The 26630-nt window shown below is 43.8% G+C and overlaps 1 protein-coding gene across 2 annotated transcripts in view; it reads right to left on the bottom strand.

The window, feature by feature from the left end:
• The window catches only part of RMC1 (regulator of MON1-CCZ1), a 28032-nt gene extending 1640 nt beyond the window's left edge, over window positions 1–26392 (bottom strand). Inside the window, exons 1-18 of one of the 2 annotated variants that reach the window (XM_090039812.1) lie at window positions 26166–26392; window positions 19933–20009; window positions 18739–18823; window positions 18126–18182; window positions 16816–16902; window positions 13571–13711; window positions 11791–11894; window positions 10717–10806; window positions 10516–10621; window positions 6059–6170; window positions 4660–4704; window positions 3507–3560; window positions 3005–3133; window positions 2280–2386; window positions 1623–1742; window positions 1230–1307; window positions 456–560; window positions 73–141 (exon numbers count right to left, since the gene is read on the bottom strand). In XM_090039812.1, the coding sequence (XP_089895938.1) occupies window positions 73–141; window positions 456–560; window positions 1230–1307; window positions 1623–1742; window positions 2280–2386; window positions 3005–3133; window positions 3507–3560; window positions 4660–4704; window positions 6059–6170; window positions 10516–10621; window positions 10717–10806; window positions 11791–11894; window positions 13571–13711; window positions 16816–16902; window positions 18126–18182; window positions 18739–18823; window positions 19933–20009; window positions 26166–26267 (1668 nt within the window). In that variant the 5' untranslated portion in view covers window positions 26268–26392. Of the gene's footprint in view, window positions 1–72; window positions 142–455; window positions 561–1229; window positions 1308–1622; window positions 1743–2279; window positions 2387–3004; window positions 3134–3506; window positions 3561–4659; window positions 4705–6058; window positions 6171–10515; window positions 10622–10716; window positions 10807–11790; window positions 11895–13570; window positions 13712–16815; window positions 16903–18125; window positions 18183–18738; window positions 18824–19932; window positions 20010–25888; window positions 26071–26165 lie in introns of those variants that run through there. The other variant, XM_090039813.1, reaches the window with a different exon arrangement.
• Between the last annotated feature and the right edge of the window lie 238 nt (window positions 26393–26630).

Raw genomic sequence — 26630 nt, 5'->3', positions numbered from 1 at the left:
GCACTTCCCATTTATCTATTAAACTTATGTGAATGGGTAACCTACAGAAAACAAATGTACTTACAGACTCACCTTTAACATGTCCAAAGAAAGCTGATGTGCAGGGGGGTAAATGCTCTCAAGAGACAGCAGGAGACAAGCCTGAAACGGCAGTAGTCTTGCTATTAATAAAACAGTTATACTAGTAGTACCATTTTAACCTTAAATTGGAAGTTGTTAGTCCAATGCAGTGATTCTTAACAGGGGGGTCAAGGCACCCTGGGGTGCCACAGGGTGTGAGGAAATAAGTACAGGCTCACCTGGGCCTGGCCCCTCTGCAAGGAGATGAGCATTGTAACAGACTGTAAAATGGGGTGCTGCTCAGTTTGCAAAAGTTAGGAAGTACCCCTCAAATCTAAAATGGTCGAGAACAACTGGTCTACTGAAAGAATAAGTGGAGTCTGTAGCTTACATACCAAAGGCTTTGAGTCACTGAGCACATGGTACTGCAGAAACTGGTGAAGCATGTAAAACAGGTTGTGCTGAACAAGGGTTTTGATGACCAGCTCATACAGATAATGCTGTGAATGCAAGAAACAAGACTCACTTGGTATCGAGTCACACTTTTTAAGATTGCCACAAGTCTTCAGTCAGATTGAGAAATTCTGTATTCTAAACCACAGTACCAAATAGGACCGAAATGCGCATGAAACTGAGTTCACGTTTTCAGTACAAATTTGTTTCTTACTATATTATGACCACCTTCAGAGTCCAAGTTGTGTCCCTACTGTTCTCAAATTGTCTCTGTTACAGACTACAGGCACAGGATAAACAAGGGGTTTGGTTTAACCTGACGGCCAAGCCAGAGAGCTAGATAGAGGCTGCTAGTTTTTGTACCTGGAAGTTATGACATGGTACTCTTGCACAAGCAGAAGCCTCTAAAGCAATACTGTAAGCAGTCTTGCAAACACTGATGCAGGGAATTTCAGGTAGCCATAGAAGACAATCTCCTTTGTCTCTGTGCCAGAGCAAGCTTTTGGACCATACAAACATATGGACAGAGAAAGATAATCTTGCTGAGTTTTCCCCTCCAATTTTTTTTTTTTGAAAGCTTGGCTGCTTTTAGGGGGGAGGGTTTCAGGAATCTGAAGTATCCCTACTGCTTTCCTAAGATTCTCAATGAAAGTAGTAGCCTAGCATAGTGTAAGCAAGCGTGCAGTACTGCTCAACATTACTAGAAGGTGCTTTACCTGAACTGCAATCTGGACCTGGTTAAGAGAACGAATGTATTCCATCAAGACTGCTATAGTGAACTTGTGAGGTGCTTCCTAGGCAGTAAGAGGAGAAAGTCAAAAGCCTGCAGTAGTGACTTGTGGATTAATGAAATAATTAGTACTAGTGCCTCACTTCTAGCAAAGCAGAAATCACTTAGTCTCACTAATCTTGGTTTTTCTCTCCCATATTTTCACAAGCAGTTTTGGTGTTCAATTAGTATAGTCCCATTAGATTAAGTTACCCACTACAGTTTATTTTGTTACTGCCATTCAGAAGCAGCACAGGTCTACCAAGACTTCTTCATTAATGGAGTTTCCTTGTTTGGCACTTAATTTTGTATCTCAAGTTCACCAAATTCCTTTACTAACCTTCTTTTCAGTAAATACTGACAGAACATGTGTGTACATGTCTGATTGGTCAATAACTGCTTGGGTACGCACTGGCCGTTTCAGGAGGGGGTTACTTCGACTTTGGCCTGCTTCCACTGCCTATGAAGACAAATCAAGTCTTAAAACAAAAACACTTGTAAGGTGCCTTTATGCAGGTAGGGTTTCACCATCTCTTTTAAGGTTAACAGGACTATATGGCTGTATGTTTAAATACTTGCTTTGTTTTGTTTTCTTTTCCCAACTACAGTGTTCCTGCCTTGTAGGATAAAACTTAAGAAAACAAATTTGATTTTATTCAGTAAGTTTATTATAGGTAGGGCCTAGTTCTATTCAAACTCTCCAATTTACCTTCAACAGAATAGTGTTTTGTATTTACATACATTGTTTACATGGAAAGCTGGATGTTAAATTCAAACATATTTAGCCTAGGTACAACTTAAAAGACAGGTAGGTGGTGATTAGTTTGGAAAAGTCAAAAGTGAATAATCAGAATTGTTGACAGCTCTATAATGGCAAAAGAGCTAAAGCACTGTCAAGTGGAAATTGTGTACGAGAACAAGGGTAAAATGCTGGTGCTGTCTTGGAATGTTATCGTGTTTCTGCAACTCATTAAAAGTGTGGATACAGACTACTTACCAAGGTATAATTTTGCTCTGCTTCTAAGTACTTCTTATACTCATGGTTAAGTTTGTCAAAAACAGTGGCGATCACAGTCAATGATCCCCTCTCTGGTTCACTTAACACTGAAAGACAAGATGCTATTAATTCATGGGAAAAAGTGCCTGACATTTACAATAGATCCTTTGTAGCTGCTGGAATATACCCAGTAATGTTTTGTTCCATTCACTTGAACTGAGTTGAACTACGTGCAGAATGCACAGACTCAGCACAAGTTCAGAAAGTGCTCTTAGCTACTGCCTAATCCACAGGTATCCTAAATCTGGACTACAGAAGTAGAATAACTGGAATACAAATACTTTTTACTAAGATAGAGCTATTTCCTTCATTTAAGCATGCACATAGTCTGTTACTTGTAGGAGACTGATCAAGAATACTGATTCATTCTCTTGGGAAAAAATTTTTGGAAATAAAAGTTTCTTATGCCAGAACTTGAAAAACCACTATTCTGAATCGATCACACACACAGATTGCTTCTTGAATTCATGAGACTAAACTCCACATAATGAATAGAAATAGCCATATTAGTATCTTCTATGAAGTGCTTCCTACATTGTCATAGATCTCGAAGTTGCCCATGTTCTGCTGTAGAGGAAATGCTCTATGGAACAAAGTTTGCCCCAAGCAAATGATGAATCAGGGCAGTTAGCCCTAAATTTTCAGAATGAGACAATTAAACTTACTCTGAGAACACACAGAAAGGATAACCATTTTGCATTCCTTTCTCTGGAGAAGAAAATCCATCAGCTTTCCTTTATCTGGCAGGAGATTAACAACAGGTTCAAGTTTCACCTGGAGATTCCAGAGATAACCTGGATTTGAGAGCAAGAAGTCTTATTCAAGAAACAACCAGCTCACTGTATCAAACAAGTTACATGCTAAAGTTTGGACTTGGCCTATGAAATACACATTATAATTTTCTGTATAGGTACCATTTGAGGAAAGATGTTTCTATACCCTAGCCTCACTCAAGTGACAAGCATGTGATTATACCCAGTTATATGTCAACTACTATGATATTCAATGCTAGTCATCTTAATGGATAATTCCATTAGTCATTCTTTTGACTAGGTGTTAGGAAAAGAATAAAAAGAACAGAACAGGAATAGAACTAACATAAGTTTCCGCATTATACACTATACACTAACAGCAATAGAGATGATTATTTTTGATCCCCTTGCTTACCTTCACTTGCACTGATTATAATATCAGGCTGAAAGACAATCCAGGAGGAGGAATCTTAATGTTAAAGAAAATTCTTAACTGAAACACCCACCAGCCCATCTCTAGTATCAGGAATAGCTGTTTATAAAGTCACACCATCTATCTTGGAAAAAACAAAGAACTCTTGCAGGCTGTCTGATGACTAAGCTAAAGCAACCTCAGATCTTCAACGCTGTCCCTTTTGTTCATCTTCCCCTATAGATCAGTCACAAGATGATTCCTTCACTTCCCTGTAATGTTTTAAATTAATGCATTACAAAAGGGCTTTTCCTAGGCCTTCTGCAACACCAATGATAGGTACTGTTGTATTCATAAGCTTTTTTACCACTACTTACATTCCCAAAGTAGCAGAGTCTGGCATTAATGTTCAAGGTATCAGTTACCTACAGATTTGTTACAAAGCGGTTTTAGTGTAGAACTGCACTTAAACTCCATTATTCACCAGAAAGGCAAACTGCAATATAGTGAAACAGTACAAGGTAGACAGACAAACAAAAGTACAGGAATGAAAAAAAGAGGGAAGGGCTTTGTCATGGAGCAGCTGTCAGTCTATCTGCTCTTACACTGTAAAACAGTGGTTCTTGATCTTATTTAGACTCAAGTTCCCCCATCAAAAGATGCAGGCTGTTTTTACTTGTTCTCTGACCACAGAAAAGTAATAGAGCAGTTCTTCTGTTGCAAAAAACTTGGACAGACCACAACATGTCAGAGTAGTTTTAACACTGTTGATTCCTATTAGAAATCTCTGGGCTTAACCTTGTGAATGACATTTGCATGCCTAGCAGTGCTAACACTGGTTGTCACCCTGGGGCATCCCTGAAAGAATCTCAAGATACTCCAGGTTGCCATCGCACACTGGTTGAGGATCACTGTCCTAAAAGAAACAGGGCCAAGTCTGTCAAGTTTACTTTTCAGTTACCACATAGCAGTTGCCTCATGATGAGTCCCTAACCAAGTGTTTGGTATACTTGACAAATATTTGTTCTTCCTTTTAATAACCAATACTTGATCTCCCACTTGTTTTATTGCAAGCATCAGAAATGCTCTTAATTGTTGAAAATGAATAAAAATAAAGGAGTTACCACAGAATGACGCCAAGCTTTTTAAAGGATACAGAGTTTACAGGGAACAGGAGACTGACTAGTCACAGAAGCTGGACCTGCATATGGGAGAGAAAAAAAAATTATGTGAAAGAAAAACTAACCCCAGAACAGATTAATTTCTCTGACAATATTCTGTACTGAGTACTATACACTAAATCCTGAAAAACTGAAATTACAGCCTATGCAGTTGTAGACGGCTCTACTTGTAGTTGGATGGTAATGCTAAAAAGAAGTTTTGAAAAAGAAATGGGTGGTTATATGCATGCTAAACAGAAATTGTATCTCCGACTTCTAGTATGCAACTAAGATTTCTGGCAACACTTAAGCAATGGGTTAATTTCAATATAAGCATTCCACATCTCCAATTAACAAGCTGTGATTTGTAACGCATAATAAAGATGGTTCTCTCTTTTTGCTGGCTATTATACATGCACAAACACAAGCACACATGTATTAGTTCTTCAAAAAAACCCAGAGGAGTGTTTTTTGTGTTCTGAAGTTTGACAGCCCTGTCTGTCTGTTACTTTATTATAATCTTAAATAGTTACTTATACCCTAAATATGTACAAAGGATCATGAGTTATGCCTTCTAGCATCAGCACCTACTTCCAGGTGACTTCAGAAGGAGTAGACTTTTAAAAAGGTCTTTCAAAAGATATCTTACTTCTCAGATAACTCTGGCTACTCTGTACTATGCTGCTATATCTAGCCTTGGAAGGAATAGCTTAGCCCACAAAATTTCTCAGCTGGGGTACAGCAGAAGTTTCTGCAACACCTCTAGCTTGTGTAAGGGGCCATGATACTTCTTCTGTTCTGGTTTTAGCACTACAAGTTTGTTCACAGCAAGCCCTCGAGTTGCTGCACTTCGTACCTCTGGATGAGCTCTATATTTCCGTCACCATAGCTCCAAAGCTTCAGAGCATGTGGCCGTGAATCAGAAGAGACAGGAGGAGCCACACTTTTAAAGGAACAAGGAGTTACTTATGAACCAAGAGCCCACTGGACCTAGGCATACAATTTTCACACATACACTTGAGGACTTCAAATCTCAAGGGTGTTGAGAGAAACAAATAAGTATCTGTCTATATACTCTATATACTGTCTATATACTTCTCTTTAAACTCTGACGAAATGCACAGGAGGAGAGGAAAGATGGTCCCAGTGGGCAGGACGCTCAAATTTAAGAGACACGGGGTTTGCAATGGACTTCTGTAACCCTGGGCAAGTAACTTCATCCTTGTGCATTACTTCTACCCACCTGCAATCTATGAAATAGGGATAGTAACACTTCTGTAATTTACCAGGTGGCAAACTATACCAAAGACTGATGTGCCCATGTGATTATGGGGACAAGATCCAGATAAACACCTTACCCTCCACCTAATCAAAAGTACCACATGGTAGCTTTACCTGCCACAGGGATCTGATAGGGTTGAATTGATCGAGGTGGAAGTACAAACTGATGAAGAGTAACTGACCCATCAAAGTCTCCTTTCAGCTTGATGTCAAATACAACAGATGTCTAAAATAGAAAAGAAATGTTAACGCATCACTTGTTTTCATGAGGAAAAGAATGTAACAAGAGCACATCTAAAGTTACTCATGTACAAATGTTTTGGGCATTTTATCTTCCGCTCTCATAACTTAGTAACATTTCAGTACTCTTCTTGGTGTGAAGTGTTTCAATTACCATAAGTAATTGCCGGGGGAGGCACACCTGGGCCATGGGTTAGCGAGGATTTAGTTAGGGAGCTTCTGGAGGGGTTGGACATATTCAAGTCAGCCGGCCCGGATGATCTCCACCCTAGAGTTCTAAAGGAACTGGCCAAGGTCATTGCAAGTCCCCTGGCACAACTTTATGAGCACTTGTGATGCTCTGGTGAGGTACCGGAGGACTGGAAGAGGGCCAACGTGGTCCCCATCTTCAAAAAAGGCAGGAAGGAGGACCCGGGAAACTATAGGCTGGTTAGTCTCACCTCGATCCTAGGCAAGCTGTTCGAGAAATTATGCTGGCACACATCCAGGAGGGGCCAGCAGGGGACTGCATGCTTAGGGGCAACCAACACGGGTTCATCAGTGGTAGGTCCTGTCAGACCAACCTGGTGGCCTTTTAGGATCAGATCACCAAATCATTAGATGCAGGGGTAGCAGTGGATATAACCTTCCTGGACTTCCGGAAGGCTTTTGACACTGTCTTTCACCCCATTCTCATTAAGAAACTGGGGGGCTGTGGTGTAGACACCCACACAGTCAAATGGCTCGCCAACTGGCTGGTGGGCCGCACCCAGAGGGTGGTAGTGGATGGGTCCTACTCAACCTGGAAGGACGTGGGCAGTGGGGTTCTGCAGGGCTCGGTCCTCGGGCCTGCACTGTTCAACATCTTCATCGGCGATTTGGATGAGGAGGTAAAAAGCACCCTGTTCAGATTTGCTGATGACACTAAGATGTGGGGGGACGTGGGCACACTGGAAGGATGCAACAGGCTACAATCAGACCTAGACAGGTTACAAGGGTGGGCGGATGAGAATAGGATGGGTTTCAACACAGACAAGTGCAAGGTGATGCACCTGGGGAGGAACAACCGGCACCATACCTACAGGTTAGGGAACTCCCCTCTTGTCAGCACGGAGGCAGAAAGGGATCTGGGGGTCATCATTGACTCCAAGATGAACATGGGCCGGCAGTGTGGGGAGGCAGTCAGGAAGGCCAACCTCACCTTGGCATGCATCCACAGATGCATCTCGAGCAGGTCCAAGGAGGTGATCCTCCCCCTCTATGCGGCACTGGTCAGGCCGCAGCTGGAGTATTGCGTCCAGTTCTGGGGACCACATTTCAAGAGGGATGTCAACAGCATGGAGAGGGTCCAGAGGAGGGCCACTCGTATGATCAGAGGACAGCAGGGCAGGCCCTATGAGGACAGGCTGTGGGACCTGAACCTGTTCAGCCTCCAAAAGAGAAGGCTGAGGGGGGATCTTGTGGCCTGTTATAAACTAGTCAGGGGGGATCAGCAGGCATTGGGGGAGTCACTGTTTCCCCGAGCACCGCCAGGAGTGACCAGGAATAACGGTCACAAGCTGGCAGAGAGTAGGTTTAGGTTAGATATCAGGAGGCGCTACTTCACGGTCAGGGCGGCTAGGGTCTGGAACCAGCTTCCAAGAGAAGTGGTGCTGGCTCCTACCCTGGGGGTGTTTAAGAGAAGGTTAGATGCACATCTTGCTGGGGTCGTTTGACCCCAGTATTATTTCCTGCCATGGCAGGGGGTCAGACTAGATGATCTGCTCAGGTCCCTTCCGACCCTAGAAACTATAAGTATATTTTCCACAATTACCACCTTCTGACATGACTGTACACCTGCTCTAGCTTCAAAATGGAATCTAAATTTTAATAACATCAGCTTGAAATGGTGAACTGCACACCCTTTGAAAAGACCTGCACTGCAGAAATCTTGTATTTCAAACATTCTGGAGCAAATTTGATGCCCTATTTAAATTGCGATGCCCACTTCATATGCAAGTGCAGCATTTAGTGTGTGACCCAGATAGTATGGAAGAAGAAAGCATTGTGCTGTATGCTCACATGATGATTTAGAAGTTAATTAAATCTTGGCCTACTAATGGGGCATATTATCCAAATTCTTTCTAGGCTGCCTGGAAGGGAGTTCACTTAAGAAACAGAAGAATTTTTGTAGAAGCTTCTTCCCAGCATCTCATGTCTTTTATCAGGGACCATTAGCTTCTTGGGCTCCAATCCTAAATACTTCACATTCAGTGAAAGTGCTAAGCACATGAATAAACTCACATCCAAACTGGCCTCTCTCAATATATAACCCTCAGCTTGTATAGAATCTCGCAGCTGGGATTAGAAGGGTCTTGAAGTTAAGAACTCCTCAACTTAAAAACTAGAAGGGAGGGTAATTAAGACATGGTTTCTTACCTCTCAAATATTAATGAAGGCATTAAAAACATATTAACAAGACACCGATACTAAGTTACACAGGTAACTCAAAGAAGCAGGGAAGAGACAGGACTCCGGTACGAATGTGACATTCAGCTGTGCTGCACATCCATTTTGTTAATGGGATACATTTATAAGGTGGTTTCGCTGAAACATTTGTTATACTTAAGACTGCCCATGCAGCCCCTATCATCTATGAAAAGTTATCCCAGTGATTAACTACTAAAGCAGCAGTCCCTTTCAGACTTCCACGACAGGTCAAATAGCATATATAGTGATGGCCAAGGGGCAGGTTTTTATTACTAAAAAAATAGCTAAGATTAGCTTCCGATTAGAAGCAAATATTTTTCCTTCCTAAACCAAGGTATGGCTTCAGTGAAGATTACAGAGGTAATTTTGGGAAGGAAGAGGTCACTTAAGACACCAATTCCTGTTTAGTAGCAGTAAACCATCAAATTCTTTCCTGAAGAGCTTCCTGTTCATTTATGAAAGGCTTCACAGTTCAGCCATTTTTCCTACAGCTTTATTTAATAGTTGCATTTGATTTCAATTATAAAAATGTGCTGGGAAGAATGGCAGAACTGCTTCCCAGATGCTACCTTAAAACACTCCTCCAAAATAAATTTCATTTTCAAGCCAAGAGCTGGGCATCCAAAAAGGTGAATGTTTTGCAGAGTTGTGACCATTTTGAGAATTTACAAACAAATCAGATGTTAAACTGACTTAGCTGCATCTATCCAATATAGTAAAATCCCCTATATCTGGTGAGTGGGGAATAGGGGGTGCCAGTAATGTAAAGATGCCAGTTACCTGAAGGCACAGGGTTTCCAGCCGGACGTGGAGCAGGGGGTTGTGGAGGGTGGCAGCAGCTGCCCATGGAGAGGTGGGTGGGGAAGGGGTGATGGCAGCTGCCCATGGAGTGTGGGGAATACAGCATGGTGGGTGGCAGTAGCAGCACCCGCATGCAAGCTTTTCTGCCCATTCCTCTTGTGTCCAGCTGGAAATTCCAGTTACTAGTGTGCCGGTTAGTAAAATCCCAGATAACAGGGATTTGACTGTATTTCATGCTCCCACACAAAGACAGATGTATAAACACAAAAAAACCCACCCCCAACCTTTTGTATATATGAAATTCTGAACTTAAAACACCTTTTTAAGTAGTACATGCTGTTTATTCCCATGCACAGCTTTTGAGTTTAGGATGTGGCTAAGACTAAGCATGCAGACACACGACATGTTTACTCTGCAGAATATGTTGAGTACATACACAACAGACAATCTTACACTGATGTAAGTCACACCACCTGGAAGTAGTTATTTTTTGGAAAGCAATGAATGAGTATTCTGACAATTTCAGTACAAGGTAGCTGTTTGCTCAAAGCAAACCAGTTCTTCCATTACTTAGTGGCTACAGCAGGCAGTTAGTTCAGGTAAATTGGCCATGCTTCTATAGCTCACTATGGAATAAATTTACTACAGAGCAAAACACAAAATAAACAACTCTAGCAATTGTCAGATATCCACACACCAAAAAAAAAATTAAGATCACCTTCCAGGTACAAACATTAGAATGCCAAGTTACAATTGTATAAAAGTCTTTTTACAAGCTTAACTGAAAACACTCAATGATTGAACCAATTTTGCAAATTTAGCCATTAAAACCTTCATATCAAGTTCACCATTTTTTGCTCAAAGAACCACATTTGAGACAAATAATAATTAACACCCCCCACTCCCGCCACCAATGAAAAGGCAACAAACTGGCATCCCTTATAATTTTGAAATTTAGAAATCCTGTTCCATATATTTGCCATATCCTTACAAATTACTTCAATACACATGCAGATTATTTAAAGGACTGGGCCTTCATGACCAGAAGGCCCAGAGACTTGAAAAAACCAAGCAGATCATACCTCAGTATCTTGATGATGAACTACCACCAAGTTATCCACAACATTCAGAGCAAACTTTCCTGTCCTGCTCAATTTTAATATGTGCATCTTCTTACAGGAGCCTTCCCTACAAAAAGGTTATCAGAGATAAGATGTATTAAACAGCTACATCAAAAGAACAGCCAAATCAGGCAACGGATAAGCCTACTATATGCAACTTACCTTGGTAAGTGATAAAGTACTACCTCTGCACCCGTACTATTGGAAGTCCTTGAATGATGCCTCAAATAAAGAACATAAAGTTGCCCATATCTAACAAGACAAAAATTAAAATGTACTTATTTTTAAACAACTAGCAAAGAAAACCTAGAAATGCCCTTTCTGCAGGGAAGGTAACAAGCTATACTGCTATTGTATTGTAATCTCTCACACCCACTATTTTCCTATTTGTAACGCCATGTTACTTTTCCATCATAGGACAGCTTACTGTATTTTCTTGCATACAACATGCACCTTTTCCCCAGAAATTCTCCCAAATTGGGGTGCATTTATTAAGGAGGGCAACTGATTTTCTATCCAGGATAGAAGCACCCCACTTTGGTCCTGAGCTATATTGCAGCTGCTATACCATTAGTATTCAGGTAGCTGAAGGAGTCAGTTGACTAAATGGCTTGTTGTTTTTCACTTGTATTAATGATCATCTGTTTTGTTTTTTTTAATTGATCTTGATGTTAAATTGATTAGTGGAACATTTCTTAGGGCTATTTTGCTGTCTGCTCCTGGTCTGTCTCCTCCCATTTTCAGTTAAGCAGAAAAGGGTGCCTGAGTCAGTTAAAAGATTAGGTTCTGTCTCTGTCCTTTGCAGCCATTATTCTGGGGGAAAAAAAATCTTTTCTCCTTCATTCTTTCAAAAAGAAGGCGTCTATTATACTTCAGGGCATACTGTATGCAAGAAAATATGGTATATAAAAGTTACACATCTGGGAGATGGGGAAGGGGAAAAGACTCAATAATCCAGGTCAGACATGTCTGTATAAGACTGTATACAAGAGAACTTTTACCAGGCAGTAAGAGAGACTCCTTCCTACACATCTTAAATCAGATCCGTTAATTTTATAAAATTATTCTTTTGGAAGCCTCTATATTTAGCATGGAACTGAACACTTGAACAGCCCTCCAACAGAAAACAAAAGCAGGGTAGCTAGTACAATTATGTTGTTATGACTGGATGGATGCTTTCTTTCTGCATCCACAAACAGAAGCACAGGAAGAAGCTGATCACTCAGCAATACGTACATTGTTGCCATTGCAATATCTCTTTCACAAAGGCTGAGTTTCGAGGATTTGGGTGCTGCAGGCAATTCAATTTCAAACTTTGATAATTTTGACATTGTTACTCCCTGTTTAAAAAAAGAAGAGAATGTTAGCTGTCTCTAATCTAGAGAAAAAGTTTCTCATTTAGAAGGGACTTGTGGTTGTGCTGCTAGCACCCACTGGTGGTGAAAACTGGTGATGCCATTTCAGAAGAGAGGATTTTATTGCAATCAACTGACTTCTTTTGTCTTGTGGCCCATAACCCCGTTTTACTTGGTACTATATACATGCTCAGCAGATGGATTACAGTAAACAAGTCCCCAACAGTGCAGGAGGGAGTGGGGCAGTCATGAATGGGGTCCCCGTCATGCTGGGACAAATTGGAGCCCAGCGCCGCTGTAGGCTGTGCTCTGCCTCTGCTCTGAGAACAGCACAAGTCTGAAGCCATGTGTCCCGCTGCTGGCAGCCCCCCCTCACCCCATGCAAAGATCCAGGGTGTGTGCATGACCCCCATGCCCTCCCAGGGTGTGTGCAGTGGCGGGAGCTGCCACCTGCTCACCATGCCAGGCACCCCCCAGACAGACCACTTGCAGCTGTCCTGCATGCCTGCTCCGGCTGTGCAGGGCCTGCCCCAGCCCCAGCCCCTCCCTCCCTCCCTCCCTCACCACTGTAGAGGGGGTGGGAGGGGCAGATTGAGGCCCCAGCAATGAGGGAGGGAGCAGAGCACAGGCAGAAGCAAAGGCTGGGGCGAGTGGGGCCCCAGCCGGGCTGGGTGGTAGGACAAGTGGAGGCCTGGCAGGGGGAGGGTGGGCACATGCCCCCCTGATTTGTGCACAGGGCAGAGGTAGCTGTGCTTTGCTCCCCTGCTACAGCTGCTCGGGAGCAGCCCCAGGAATGCCACGTGCCTGCTGCAGCACCAGCCACTTCCACCTGTGCACAGATCGAGGCGGCCCAAGCCTCCCGGGCCTCCACTTATCTTACCACCTGGCCCAGCCAGGGCCCCACTCACCCTGGCCCCTGCTCCTGCCTATGCCCCACTCCCTCCCACACTGCTAGGGCCTTGATCTGCCTCCTCCTCCCCATGGCCCTTTCCCCTCCCCCCACACCCTCACAGATTTCCCTGCTGGGGGGGGGGAAAGGGGGACACACACACACTCAGCTCCCCCAAATAATTTCTTCTCCCTCCCTTTGCCTATGCTCTCTCCCTTGTGGGTTACTACCTAGAGAAGCTGGTATGTTTTAGCCACATTAGATAGGGATTTTTGGGGGGAGGGAGGGGAAGTAGGAAGGAATAGGGGAAAGGTGTCTGTCTCCCACAGCTTTTTTAATTGCTGCTGGGAGCAGATTTCTAAGTTTATTTTAAACAAGACTATCTGAAAAACTGTAGTAATCCTCTCACCATCATCAGACCACCAAAATGTGTAGTACTGATTTGGTTCCTGTCACATTCACCTTCTGTCAACTCCCCAGATTAATCTTGGTCAATTACCACATGATAGCTTTCCTATCTAGCACTGGAGCAACTCCTTCAATATTATAAAACAGAATTCCCCCTCTCCTGTAGGTCCGGAAGGAAAAGGAAAACTGGTTTATAGTCTGACCCCACCCCTTCCCCACTGTTTGATTTTTTTGAGAGGGGAAGGGACTGAATGCAAAGCCAAGCAAAGCAAAGGAAAAACAAGATAAGGGGTGAGGGATAAAAGAATTACACAAAAAGCCTAGTAGGTCAAACAGTATTCACAATTGGGATTGTATCTTTTACCTTGAAATAGAATGGCTGGAGGACATTGCCAAGGACTGTGGTGGATAGCAGAATGACGGAACTCTCAGGACAATACATGTACCAGTTGACATTAATATTTTGACTTTTCAAGAGTTTTAAACTTCGTTTCTCTGGCAATACCTAGAAACAAAGAAATATTATGATCATTAACAGCACAATAACATCTGGTACCCCTCTTGGATAAGTGTTAATTCCAGGCAGATAAAAAGAGCAGTTCTAAAATACTGGAGTTCTAATTAAAAAACAAAGAAATGTTTCACAATTTATGCTGAGACCTAAACATACTGAATTATTGTTACTATTATTTGAAAGCCTCTTTTGTATCAGTGAACTATCCTGTAATCTAAATTAAATACAGGATCAGGAAACACACAACTTATGATGTCTCTGAAGCCATAATTAGTTTTGCAATATTGTGTGTCACATGAATTAGTTTCAGTCTCCCCAAGAGAGAAAATATTTGGTATTTACCGCCCTTCAAATGCCAGTCCTTTCAGTTTATGTTGGGCCAAAAAAAAGAAGAGAAAAGCTTTTGCCTTAATTCCTCCTGCTTTAACCTCAAACTAGCAGATTCAGACAGAGTATCTTCTTTTTTTGGACTTCGTTGAAATGTGAAAGTCTGATGGGGAGTTAACACACAGGAAGACCTATTCCACCTTCCAATTTCTTAATTCTAAAGAACTCAAAAAGAAAATGGAGCAGGGATTTCAAAACCCTTGAAAATCCAAAGAATGAAGTCAGTCCAACAAGGCTTCCAAAGTGACAAGGCAGTTTTGAAAAGTATGAGGTGCCTACATGCTTTTTTTAGAAGTCAATTAATCATTTTTAAAATTGTCTTTGTTTAGCAAGTAGCTATTTATTTATTACACCAGGTTAGTTGTATTTTTTTTTTAAAAGATACTCTTTGTGCAATTTAATTTACTCTAATCTTCTTCCAAGTGCAACATAATATACAACATAAATAAAAAAAATACTGAAAAGAGAAATGCATCATAATTTTCTACCACATACAAAACTGAATGAATGACTATTGTATTATATGACTGCTTAAATTCCTCTGCACCCTCCAATTACCAAAAGTTAACTGGAAACGTAGCATAAAAACTATGCAATAAAAATTAATTGCTAATCAATGAAAATAACCCTTTCTTTAGGGAAAAGAATAAAAAAGCACAGATGCAAAACAAGAGCAGAACCTTGTATTCAAGTATGGCTTCCTGCTTGCTTTTTTAAATCCCCTGGACTGCATATATGGAATACACTCTTAAATATGCAACTTTAACTGCTTTATATTGTATTACATTCAGTATTCCAGGTTTGTTATTTTGTATACAAGTTAATATCTGCATTAAACAGGTTTATTAAAGCCAGAGCTGCACTCACTACAGTATAATTCAGTCTCTCATTGAAGTGTGCTATCTGTTAATTGCCTGCTATAAAAATCAAGTACTACACTTTCCACTCTCTAAAAATCGAAAATGTAACTTGTCCAAGACAAACCATCCATTCTTTTCTTTTCTTCTTAGTTGCCAGTTGTTTTAGTTTAGTAAAACTAAAAACAGGTAAAAAATCATAGGTTTGGAAGCACCTTGAGGGTCATCTGGGCACAGCCCTCTACACTAATGCAGGGATGGTATTCATATATCATCCATGACCAATGGTTATCCAGACTCCTCCAGCAAACCTCCAGTGAGGGAGATTCCACAACTTCCCTGGGCACTCTATTGCACTGCATTACAGGAGGGAAGTTTTTCCTGAGATCTAATCTAAATCTACTTTCTTGCAATTTAAAGCCATTGCTTTATATTGTGCCCTATGCAGCCTGGGAGAAGTTACTCTTCCTCTTCTTTATGAAAGTCTTTTAGTTTTTGACAACTATTATCACATCTTTCCTTAACCTCCCTTTCTCCTAGTTAAAACCTACCTAGTTCTGTCACCCTTTCTTCATAGAGTTTGCTTCCAAATCCTTTACTATTTGGTTGGGGTCCATCTCTGGCCCCTCTGAAGCTCATACACATCCTTCTTAAAATATGGATCCCAGTACTGCACACAAGATCTAACAAGTTCCAAGATCAGAGTAGCCCCCCATATCCTATACCTAATACTCCTATTGATGCAGCCCAAACTTGCAATTTTGTTTTTGCAACAGCATTGTATTGTGGACTCACACCGAGTCTGTGATCCACCCAAATCCTCAGATTCTTCTTAGCTATTCAGTGTAGTAGAACTACATAGTACAGTAAACAGCTAGTATGGTAAAGAAAATGACTGCTACCCAATCAGTTATCTTCCATTCTATAGCTGTGCATCAAGAATGACTGGGGGTGGGGGAACAGGAGCTGGCAGGGAAGGAGCCCCGTGCCACGCTCCCCTCCCTCCAGGCTTGCTTCCCTCCTGCTGCTTGGGGTCCAGGCCTGCTCCCCCTGCCTTCCTGCTGCATTGGGCCAGGCCTGCTGGTCCCCCCTCACCAGTGTGGCGGGTCAGCTTCTCTCCCCGCTCAGGCTCACTCCTCCTCCTCCCCTCCCCCCACATCAGGCCAGGGCTCACTCCTCCCCTCCCTCTACCTCCACAGCATGCCCGCTCCCCTCCCCCCCACCGCACGGGCCCTGCATGTGGTGACAATGGAAGAAGAGAGGGGCAGGCTGAGGCCAGTGGCCTCACCCCCCCGCAGCATCCTGACCCCTCCACCACCTTCAAGGAGCAAGCAGGGGTGGGGGTGAGGCCAGCTCCAGTGGCCTCCCCACACTCTGCTCCATCGTTATCATCTGCAGGTTGCCACCCCAACCCTAAACTCCCCTGTTCTGTCCACTCTATTGCCACTGCCTCTGGGGAGCAGGGCAGGGGGGAGGGAGCAAGCCCAGCTGTTCTGGCCTCGTCCTACCCCTGCTGTATTCCGTGTTCCCACCATTATGGTGGCACTCCGCTGCACCACCACCTCCTGTCTGACCACTTCTTTGCACTCTTACTGGCTGTTTGTCAGCCAATTAGAGTGTGAATAAAGTGTTATGGACAGACAGACAGAACAGACTAAGGCTTTTATAATATTAGATAGACATAGCATGCTACATTTGCCTACACTGAACTTCATTCTGTTGTCTCTAGCCCAGTTAAGTACAGATGAGATGTTCAGAGCCACAAAAGACAGAAACTTTTTTAAGCAAAAGAATTAACATTTTTTAAAGTTAAAATGTGCACATTTTTCACAAGACAATTATCTGCATTACCTGATAGAATTCAATTCCTTGATCTGTTATGAAGACAATTTCTGTAGAACTTGTCCAGCAGAATCCCAAAATGTTGGCATTCTTGGTCTTTCATTAAAAATATGGTCAAAATTTAGTTGAAAAAAAATTAGCATTCACATAAATTCACATCTTCATGAAAAACTTTACTCACTAGCATCTGACGTAGTGCAACTTAGCTGTTCACCTGATGACAATAGGTATTGGCTTGTCTAGACACCCTGGATTACTGATGCACAAGAATCAGTAATAGGCAGCCTGCTATTATGAATTTTGGATGTTACCAAGAATATAAGTCTATCTTCAAATAAGGATTTCTTTGGCACATACAACTAAACTCAGTTTGTGGGATATAAACACAGTTCAATCCACAGACTACCAGCACTCAAGCTGAAGGATGTAAAAGATTTCCATTAACTTCAGTGGGCAATGAATTAGGCCCCAAGTCCCTCAGCAGGAAACAGGAAAGCTGTCTATAGCACCATATGGATACACTGTGCCCACCCGGAACATGCTACCTCCCAAACCAGAATTATACAGTTGCCTTAGTGCTGGGCTGCACATGTGCCAACAGGCTCTGTTCAGACACAGCTAGCCCACGTAAATCATTCACAGCGTGTAGAGATATACAACAGTTTATAAACCTCTTAAGTAAGCCAGCTGTTAAGAGAGTGACAAAGGCCCATTGTCTCCCAGGGTGCATTACTCTGACACAAGGCCCCCATACTACAAGGTGGGGAGTGCCCGCTGACATCAGTGTAAACAGAGTGCTCAGTAAACTGCAGGAAGTTCTCAGTACCTTGCACAGCTGGATCCATATGTCATACCCACGAAACTATTGGAAGTATGATTATTTTATTAATGCTTATGGAAAATAATCTAGCTCAAACTTGTAATTCTTAAATTTCCCTAACAACTGTGATTGTCATAAACAGACAAAGTCTGAGTGAATCTATTCAGTGCTGGTATGACTTTAACTATCTTACTGAAACTGCACTTGCTCTCCCCTCTATGGCAGCCTGTGCTGGTTTCATAGCGTTTCCAGTCCTCCTTGGGCAACAGGAAATTGCTAATATAAAGTTGAGGGATTGCTAATATAAAGTTACCAACTTGTATTTTGACTGTGGTCAGTTGCTGTTACCTATTCATTAAACATTAGTTAAATGGAGCATTTGGAGGAGGTGTTTTAGTCTGTTTGTGTGAACTGTACTGGTGGTTTTGGTAACAAGAATATCAATTAGCATTAGCACTTCATTTACTCTGATCACATTTGAAATTTATTAACAACATACCTTGCATTCTTGTGTATATTCTAGCTGAGGGCTGTCTGGAATAAAATTCAAGAAGTCCTGAAAAAAAATAAAAAGCAACATAGAGATAGATAAGTAATTAGGCTGAACTTAATCCACTAGTTTCAACTCCTGTTTTGTGCTTAAATTGATCAACTCTACCTACTTTAGATTCAGTATGCTTAAAAAAAATACACACACACATTATATATATTCTTTTCCATTTTGAGGAATTATCCCATTATGAAGTTGTTAGTGCATGTGATCATTTTCATTTTTAAGGACTTACACTTTTATGTCTGAATCATTCCTTCTTCAGAAAAAAAAATAGTTCTGGAAAGGCTCGAAAACAAGTTTCAGCTCAGAACAGTCAAACTCACATGAGAGTTAGTCCCCCACGAAGCAGATCATTAAGTTTTACAAAAAAACAAATCTAGCTTTTTGTGCATGCTGAAGGCATGATATTAATGTCTGATGGCTTAGCTGCTAAGGAGATCCAGGGAGTTATTGTTAGCCAGAAAAATCCTCCTTTAGCTGGTACGGCAGAAGCCTGTGATTCGGGATCCGATGTGCCAGAATTCTAAGGTTCCTTGTATGCTTAAATCTAATTTCTTACCACACTCTTTGAAGTTCTCTGAACAGCCAAGATCTTATTCCCCAAAGAAAACTTGATGCATTTCACTTCCCCTTTATCTTCCATCCTATAAAAAAAGAAAAAAAAATATGGAAGGGCATTTTTCTAATGTAATCACTATTTGTTACAGGAGACTGACTGGTACTAGTTCTCTAATCCAAATTCTAATCTAATCAATTCTCTAACCTATTTCTATACATGGTCGAAAGACAAAAGGCTAGACACTTCTAGTTCAACTAATATGAAATGCCAGTGCAACAGAAACTCTCTATTTCTGATTAATTAATGAATGCATTAGAAACATTATGGTGGCATGAATGATTATAACTAACCAACGATTTGATAATCTTCAAAACAAAAAGTGCTCAGTCTTGTTTTATGAAATAGAATTACAGAGTTATGCAGTTTTTTTGTGCAATTAGTAATGGCACAGTTAGCATGAAATTCAATTACACTGAGAGCTGAAAAGGAAGATCATTTAGGCCCTGTATGTCCTCAAGTTCCCACTTACATTATGTAACAGGTCCCTCTGTGTTCTTAAAACACACACACTTCCTAACTGGAAAGAGCCCAACCACTTTTGTGTAAGAACACTCTTAATTCTTGGAAATGACACAAAAGGGCAATTCCCACTAGGAAAAAAAGTTGCATTTTTAACCACATTATATTAACATTCAGCAAAATCTCAGAGTGCAAAAGGCATTTATAGTTTTAATACATGCCAACAGCTTAAATCAGCCATGAGTGGAAAACCAGTCAAATGTGAGATACGGATTTACAGATCCAACACTCTGATATACCAAGAACTGAATTTCTTGAAACTTACAAACACATTCAACTCCCCTGATAGCACACCTTGGATTTCGGGCACTAGGGCTACTCTGTGCCGACTACACAGGGTTCTCTCACATAGAGAGTAAAATGACATCTTACCAAATGCATATACTATCATCGTAAGTTTACTGATTCCAATTACTATTGCCTGAAAAATGTGTTAGGAAGACAGGAAGAAATACAACAGGTTTTTTTTGTTTTTTGTTTTTTATAGATGTTATGTGATATCCTAACGTGGCAAGTTTCAGTAAAAGCAAAAGATAGACAATACAGACAGCTGTGATATCAAGTTATACTTAACAATCGTTTAAAATACAGGTGAAAATACTTTACTGAACATACCTGAATGAAATGGGATTCTTGTCCTCCAAGCCTTTAACAACCACCCCTGTGGCTCCACCAGATCGAACAGCAAAAACCTAACAGTTAAGCAACAAAAAAAATCAGCTTGAGGCAGACAGCTTCACGGACTTCTTAACATCACAGTCACTACAAGCCCTAATTCTGTGATGCCACATATTTTGTTTTTTACCTGGTATAGTTTTAATCTGTTCAGCAATCTAAACAACACACTTTTGAATTCCTATTACCATACTAGCTTATCTCCCCTACAGATCCAAGTTCACATTTTGCATAGACTATACTTATTTTCATTGACATATCTTGACTGACAGCTTAACATCAAACAAAGAAATAGCATGGCAAAATTACTCCAAAATTACAAATGGTAAATTTAGTTTACCCCAGTAATTTAGCATCTCTTTAAAGATTTGAGGGTAGGGCTTTCAGAAGTGCCCAAATCAACTTGGTACTGTGACAATAAAAATCTCAACATCAGTCAGTTCCAAAAAACAAAATCAGTGGGTGCATCTATATATGCAATTAAGGCAGAGCAATAAATTCTGGGACAAATTGCTCCTGGGTGCAGAGTCTACAGCACTCTGGACTGCAGCACTTTGAACTAGGGCAGAGCAGCCCTGGGCTGGTAAGAGGCCCAGGGGATCAGCCCCAGGCTCTAGGTGGCAAGTGTTAGATGGCTGGATAGGGCACAAGGGTGTTAAAGTGCAGGGCTAGGCAGCAAGCAGCCCCCATACGTCAGCCTCCTTGTGCCCCAGCCAGCACCTGTCAACATCTACACATGGGTTTCAGCGCATGCAAGTACTGTCCCTGACAGTACTATCTTATGGCATAGATAATTAATTTACTGTGCCCTAATACTGGCACACATGTAGAAGGTGATGCTTTACTGTGAAGCCAATTAGACTACTCCACAGTAAAGCACACACGCAGCACCCAATTATTCTTCTCCCTTTAAAGGCCTGCAGAATTTAGTGGGGAATTATAAAATATAAAAATAAGTGTGGAGCTAAAAGAAAAGCAATTGAAGCCTTCCCGTTACAGAGTGGATAACAGCAACACATTTTACATCAATTAAACCCATATGGCATAGGGTATTAATGCATTTTTGCTTCCTGAAACTCAAATCAGGACATGTCAAAGACCCCCAGTGTAATGCTGGAGATACATGGGCCAGTACAATTCTTGGATACTTCAACAGAGGAATATCCTAAAGGACTTGAGAGAGGATGTTATCCTGCGCTTAGGTAAGACCATAACTGGAATAGTATGCAGCTCTGATCTCCACAGTGGACAAATGGAAAGAATTTAGAAAAAAGCTCCAAGAAAAACTGAAGCTTTAGATACAGTGAGTGCCAACCAAGGTTTTCAAAGAAAAAGCAAAAGGTGTGAATTACAACCAAATTAGTTTCCTTGGTGGAACACAGTGGCCATAATACATAGGCCACTGACAGACATTAAATCAAAGGTGCAATGGCAGCTAATGCACAATCCCAACAACTGCATTTCCTGCTATTCTGCGTGTGCATGGCAGGAGACGTGATTGTACAATCCAGCATCAGATCCCATCACACCATAAGCATGCAGGGGAAGCCCAGGATCAAATAGCAACCTTGGTTCTCTGTGCTGCCCAGGCTGGGAGCCCTGGTCAGCTGATCACGGCTCCCAATGGGGGGAGCAGAAAAGAGCCTTTGGCTCTGATATACTCTCAGAAGCTGGAAGTTCCAATAGTGCATGGAGTCTTTGGCTCTGAAGTGCTCCCTCAGCTGGAGGTGCCCAACAGTTGGGGGAGCACAGAGCCAAAGACTCCCCTGCCTGGGAACTCCAATCAGCAAACAGGTACTCCCAGCCTCTGGAGCACACAGGAGTTGAAGGGCTCCAGCATGCTCTGGAAGCTGGAAGTACTGGCCACATATTCAATTAAAGACATGATAAGAACAAGCAACAAACTTATTACACATATTTTGCAATAATAACAACTTTGTGACATATTCCCCATTTTACTGTCCCATCAAATGAGTGTGGCCAGTTCACTAAAGACATGATTAACCAGCTAATCATGTCTAAAGCGTAACTTCTGAATGACTACTTTGCTTTGGTATTTCACCAGGCCAAGGGGAACATGATGCCACGTAGGGTGCAGAATGAGCAGGGTAGGAATGACCACCTTCCTACTATTGCTGTAGAACCGGTATGAGATCAATTAAAAAAAAAAAAATTAGATGTATATAAAAGTCAGCAAGAGCAGATGAACTCCATCTGAGAGAGCTGAAGGAGCTGGCCAAAGTCACCGCAGAACCCCTGGCAAAATTCTTCCAAAACTCATGGTGCTCTGGAGAGGTCCCTGAGGACTGGAAGAGGGTCAATGTTGTGCCCATCCACAAGGAGGGAAGACCCCAGTAACTATAGGGCAATTAGCCTAACTTCTATCCCAGGGAAAATTCTGGAAAATTTCATCAAGGAGTCTATCTGCGATAAGCTTTCAGAAGCCAGGTTTCTGGACAACAGTCAGCATAGCTACGTAGCCAGCAGGTCTTGTCTTACCAGCCTCACCTCCTTTTATGACCAGGTAACTTGCCAGCTGAACAAGAGAAAGGAGGTTGACATCGTATATCCTGACTTCCAAAAAGCTTTTGATCTGGTATCCCACAATGTCCTCACGAGAAACTCGGAGGATTGTGGGCTTAACACCAACAGTCAGGTAGATGGGAAACTGGCTATGGCATAGGACCCAGAGAGTCCTAATGAATGGATCTGTCTCGTCCTGGCAAGAAGTAGCCAATGGTGTCCCACAGGGGTCAGTGCTTGGTCCAGTACTTTTCAACATCTTTATCAATGATTTGGATGTGGGGCGAAGAGCTCACTAGCCAAGTTTGTGAACAACACCGAGGTACGGGAGAGCGCACTCACTCTTGAAGATAAGTTATAGATTGGGGTGAGCAAAATACAGACCGCAGGCTGGATCCGGCCCACAAGGCCATCTACTCGACCCGCAGGGCCCCTAAAAAATTTAGAAAATTAATATTTATCTGCCCTTGGTTCCTGTCAAAAACGACAGGAACCAAGTGCCGTAGGACCCAAGGGAAGCCCAGTGGTTGCCCCAGCCAGAACCTCAGGTAAGGGGGAAGGGGAGGAGGACCCCGGGCAGGGAAGGAGGCCGGGGAACAGCTCTGCGTGGGCTGCGAGCACCTGCAGCAAGGAGCACCGGCTATGGGGCAGGTGAAGGGCCACTTTTCCCTGTCCTCAGCACCAGCTTCTCCCCTGCTGGCAAGCAGGGGGTCGGGGTTGTGCACTGCCCCCTGCCTGTACCGTGGGGCTGGGGGGTACTGGGAGTCAGCAAGTGCAGGAGCCAGCAGGAGCATGAGGCCCACACCAGTGTCACAGAGCCAGCAGTGGTGGGGCCCAGAGGAGGGCAGCAGGGTCCTGTACAGGGTCCTGGCCAGCAGGGGCTCTATGGAGCAGAGCCAGCTCCCCCATCTCCCTGCTAATGCAGCCCAACCCAGCTCCACAGACACCTGCCAGCCTGTGCCCTGCTTTGGGCCCCACCAGTGCTGGCTCTGGGACATTGATCCCAAGATGGTGACCAGGGGATGGGGCACCTGTGAAGGGGAAGGGCACATGTCAACGGGCGGGACTATCCATGCAGCCCTTGACAGCCTGCCAGAACTGGGGAAGTGGCCCTCTGTCTGATATAAATGTCCGCCCCTGCTACAGATACAGGCAGATCTAGACAGGCTGGCAAGTCGGGCGTGTCAGAACCAGGCAAAGTTCAACATTGAGAACAGTAAAGTGCTCCACCTGGGGACAAACAATACCCTACACACCTATTGGCTTGGCGGCACCACACTGACCAGCACTGCGAATGAAAGGGACCTGGGGGTTATAATAGACCGCAGTATGAATATTAGCTGGAAGTACAATGCTGTTGCCAGCAGGGTAAATAATACTCTGGCATGCATCAATCAATATATCTCCAGCAAAAACAAGAAAGTGATTCTTCTGCTACACTCAGTACTGGTGAGACCACAGCTGGAGTACTGCGTCCAGTTCTGGGAGCAACACTTTAATAAGGACACAGACAAGCTTGAGAGAGTCCAGAGAAAGGCCACCCATATGATCAGAGACTTGCAAAGTAAGCCATATGAGAAAAGACTGAGACTCTTCAGCCTGAAAAAGAGAAGGCCAAGAAAGGACTTGATAGCAGCTTACCACTACACTAGGGGAGTACATAAGAGCTCAGTGAACAACTGTTTACCAGGGCACCCCTGGGGAAAACCAGGAGTAACGGCCACAAACTCCTGGAAGACCATTTCAGACTCAACATTAGGAAAAACTTCTTCACAGTTAGGGTGTCCAGACTGTGGAATAAGCTCCCTCCAGAGGTGGTGCAATCACCTACCCTGGCAAAAGTCAAGAGGAGACTGGATGGTCACCTTGCTGGGGTCACTTGATCCCAGTTGTCTTTCCTGCTTGATGCAGGGGGCTGGACCTGATGATCTTCCTAGGTCCCTCCCACCCTTACAATGTATCAATCTGTCAAGAGTCATATGCATTTTATTCCAAACATATTCAACTTTACCTGTTTTTATTCCATGCCTCCCATAATATAACACAATATATTTAATCAAATTCAACACTAGTTCCCCCCCCATTCAATATGGGGGGGAAAGTACCTCATCTTGGATTCAAGCACAATGCATGGTGGCAGGCAGCTGCTGCAACTCCAGCTCTGACCCTGACCCAAGCTCTGAGGCAGAGCTAAAGCTCCTGAACCCTCCCACCATCCGCTAATGCTTACCTGGCTCTGGTTCTAGCCTTCACCCAGCCATGTGGCACAGCAGTGGTGGCAACAGCTCTAGCTTCAGCTCTGACTTGGCAGCTTTGATCCTAGCCTTGGGACTGGGACCATCGATGCAACCACTGCTGCCTGGATGAGCAGTGGCTAGAGTAGGGCTTCAAGCCATGTTGGAGAATAAGCCGTATGGGGCAGGGGGGCAGACAGCAAAGGGGAGGCAAGCCAGAGGGTGCAGGGGAGTGTACAAGGACCTAGGGGGAACAAGTAGATATGCACCAATGGGAGATAAGTGGAGTGGGGGGACAGACACCTGGGAGTAGCAGCAAACTAGTTTTCTCCCTACCAGGCAAAGATAAGTATATCAATTCATATTTGGAATCTAAGACATCTCTAAGACAGTGGTTCCCAAATGTGGGTCACAACCCCAAACAGAAGTTAGAGGAAGACAATCATGTTAAAAATAATCACTTTGTCTAACTTTATAGCTTAAAAAAAACAAACCAACCCAAGAGCCTAAGCTAGCATTCAATGTGATCTTAAGGGAAAAAGGGGGTCTGTCCTCAACACTAGACAAGACCTGGCTCATGACAGAAGGCCTATCCAAAAGGGTATGCAAAAAGGCCACTTATCACTCCCAAGTTTAAAGAAATCTTTTAAAAGATCTTCATGTCAAAAGGGAAAAAAAAGAGATCAAACAACATTAATACTGCATCTCTGAAACATTGGACAAACTGCCATGCAGAAACTGAAAGAGCACATTTTAGCAAACACAGGCAGACGTAGTATCAAAAGCTTTATCAAGGTTTTGCTGCTTTACCCAAGCCCCATAACTGAAGCAGCAAGATCCTCTAAGTATAGTCAGAGACTCACTGCCATAGAGCCATTCAAACTGATGTGGTTCGCTGCAATGTGGCAAGCACACACAGTCTGGACGGCCCTAACGAGTTCATGTCCGTATAACTGCACTGCCACGAAGACAGTCAAGGCAGAAGAATGCTGGCATCACCCAGCAGGCTCAAGCCAATAACCCTGTTGCCAGCACTGCCAGCCCAGCACCTCCTTCGCGCAGCCCCAGGGGCCCGGGCGGTGCGGATCAGACGGGCCACAGCGCGGGCCTCGCCCTCCAGCTGGCAGGTGACAACTCACTTCAGGCGGAAGAGGTCAGGCCGCCCAGCAGGACGCCTCGCTGCGGCTTCGTGCCACTGCTTTTTTTCATAGCGTGATGATACGAAGCTAAAGCGGTCCGCACGGGGGGGGAAAGGAGTCTCTTCCTGCTAGAGGAGGCCCTGTGAAGAGGGGCCGGCCACGCTCAGCTGAAGGCCGCGGAGGGGATCGAGCCCCGCCCGCGGCAGGACTGGAGGGGAGGCGGGAGGAAGGTTTTATTTTCAGTGAAGCCGGGCGGGGCCGGGGGAGGGGCGCCCACCTGCTTGTTGGCCTCGTCGAAGAAGACGCAGTTGACAGCATTGGCCTTCTCGAAGTGCACGGGCCGCGCGCACAGCGCCAGGTAGCGGCCTTCGTGGCTCATGGCGTCAGCGGCAGCGGCCCGACACCACTGCCCGACCCGGCTCGCCTCCGCCCGGCCGCCGCTTCCTGTTTACACTCCCACGTGACCCCGGCGCCGCCGGCTCTTAAAGGCGCAGGGCCTTAGAGGCTCTCAGCGAGAGCTTGGGGGGTCCCGCCCTCGGCCCCGCTGGCTCCTCCCCCCGTGGCAGGCCGGGCGGCCCCGGGAGGAGGCTGTATCCATGGCAGCCGTGCCCCGCCCACTCTGGGATCCGGCCCGGGCGGGGTAAGAACCGCGGCGGCGCGCGGAGTCTTGCAGCGGGCGTCCGGCCCCGCGTAACCCCAACACGGTGACCAGTCTGATCCTGAGCAGGGGGCAAGACCCCCT

Source organism: Crocodylus siamensis, chromosome 3 (assembly GCF_052110815.1).
Source record: "Crocodylus siamensis isolate JL-2025a chromosome 3, ASM5211081v1, whole genome shotgun sequence".
Classification (NCBI taxonomy): domain Eukaryota; kingdom Metazoa; phylum Chordata; order Crocodylia; family Crocodylidae; genus Crocodylus; species Crocodylus siamensis.
This window is presented reverse-complemented; position numbering and strand designations above follow the sequence as displayed.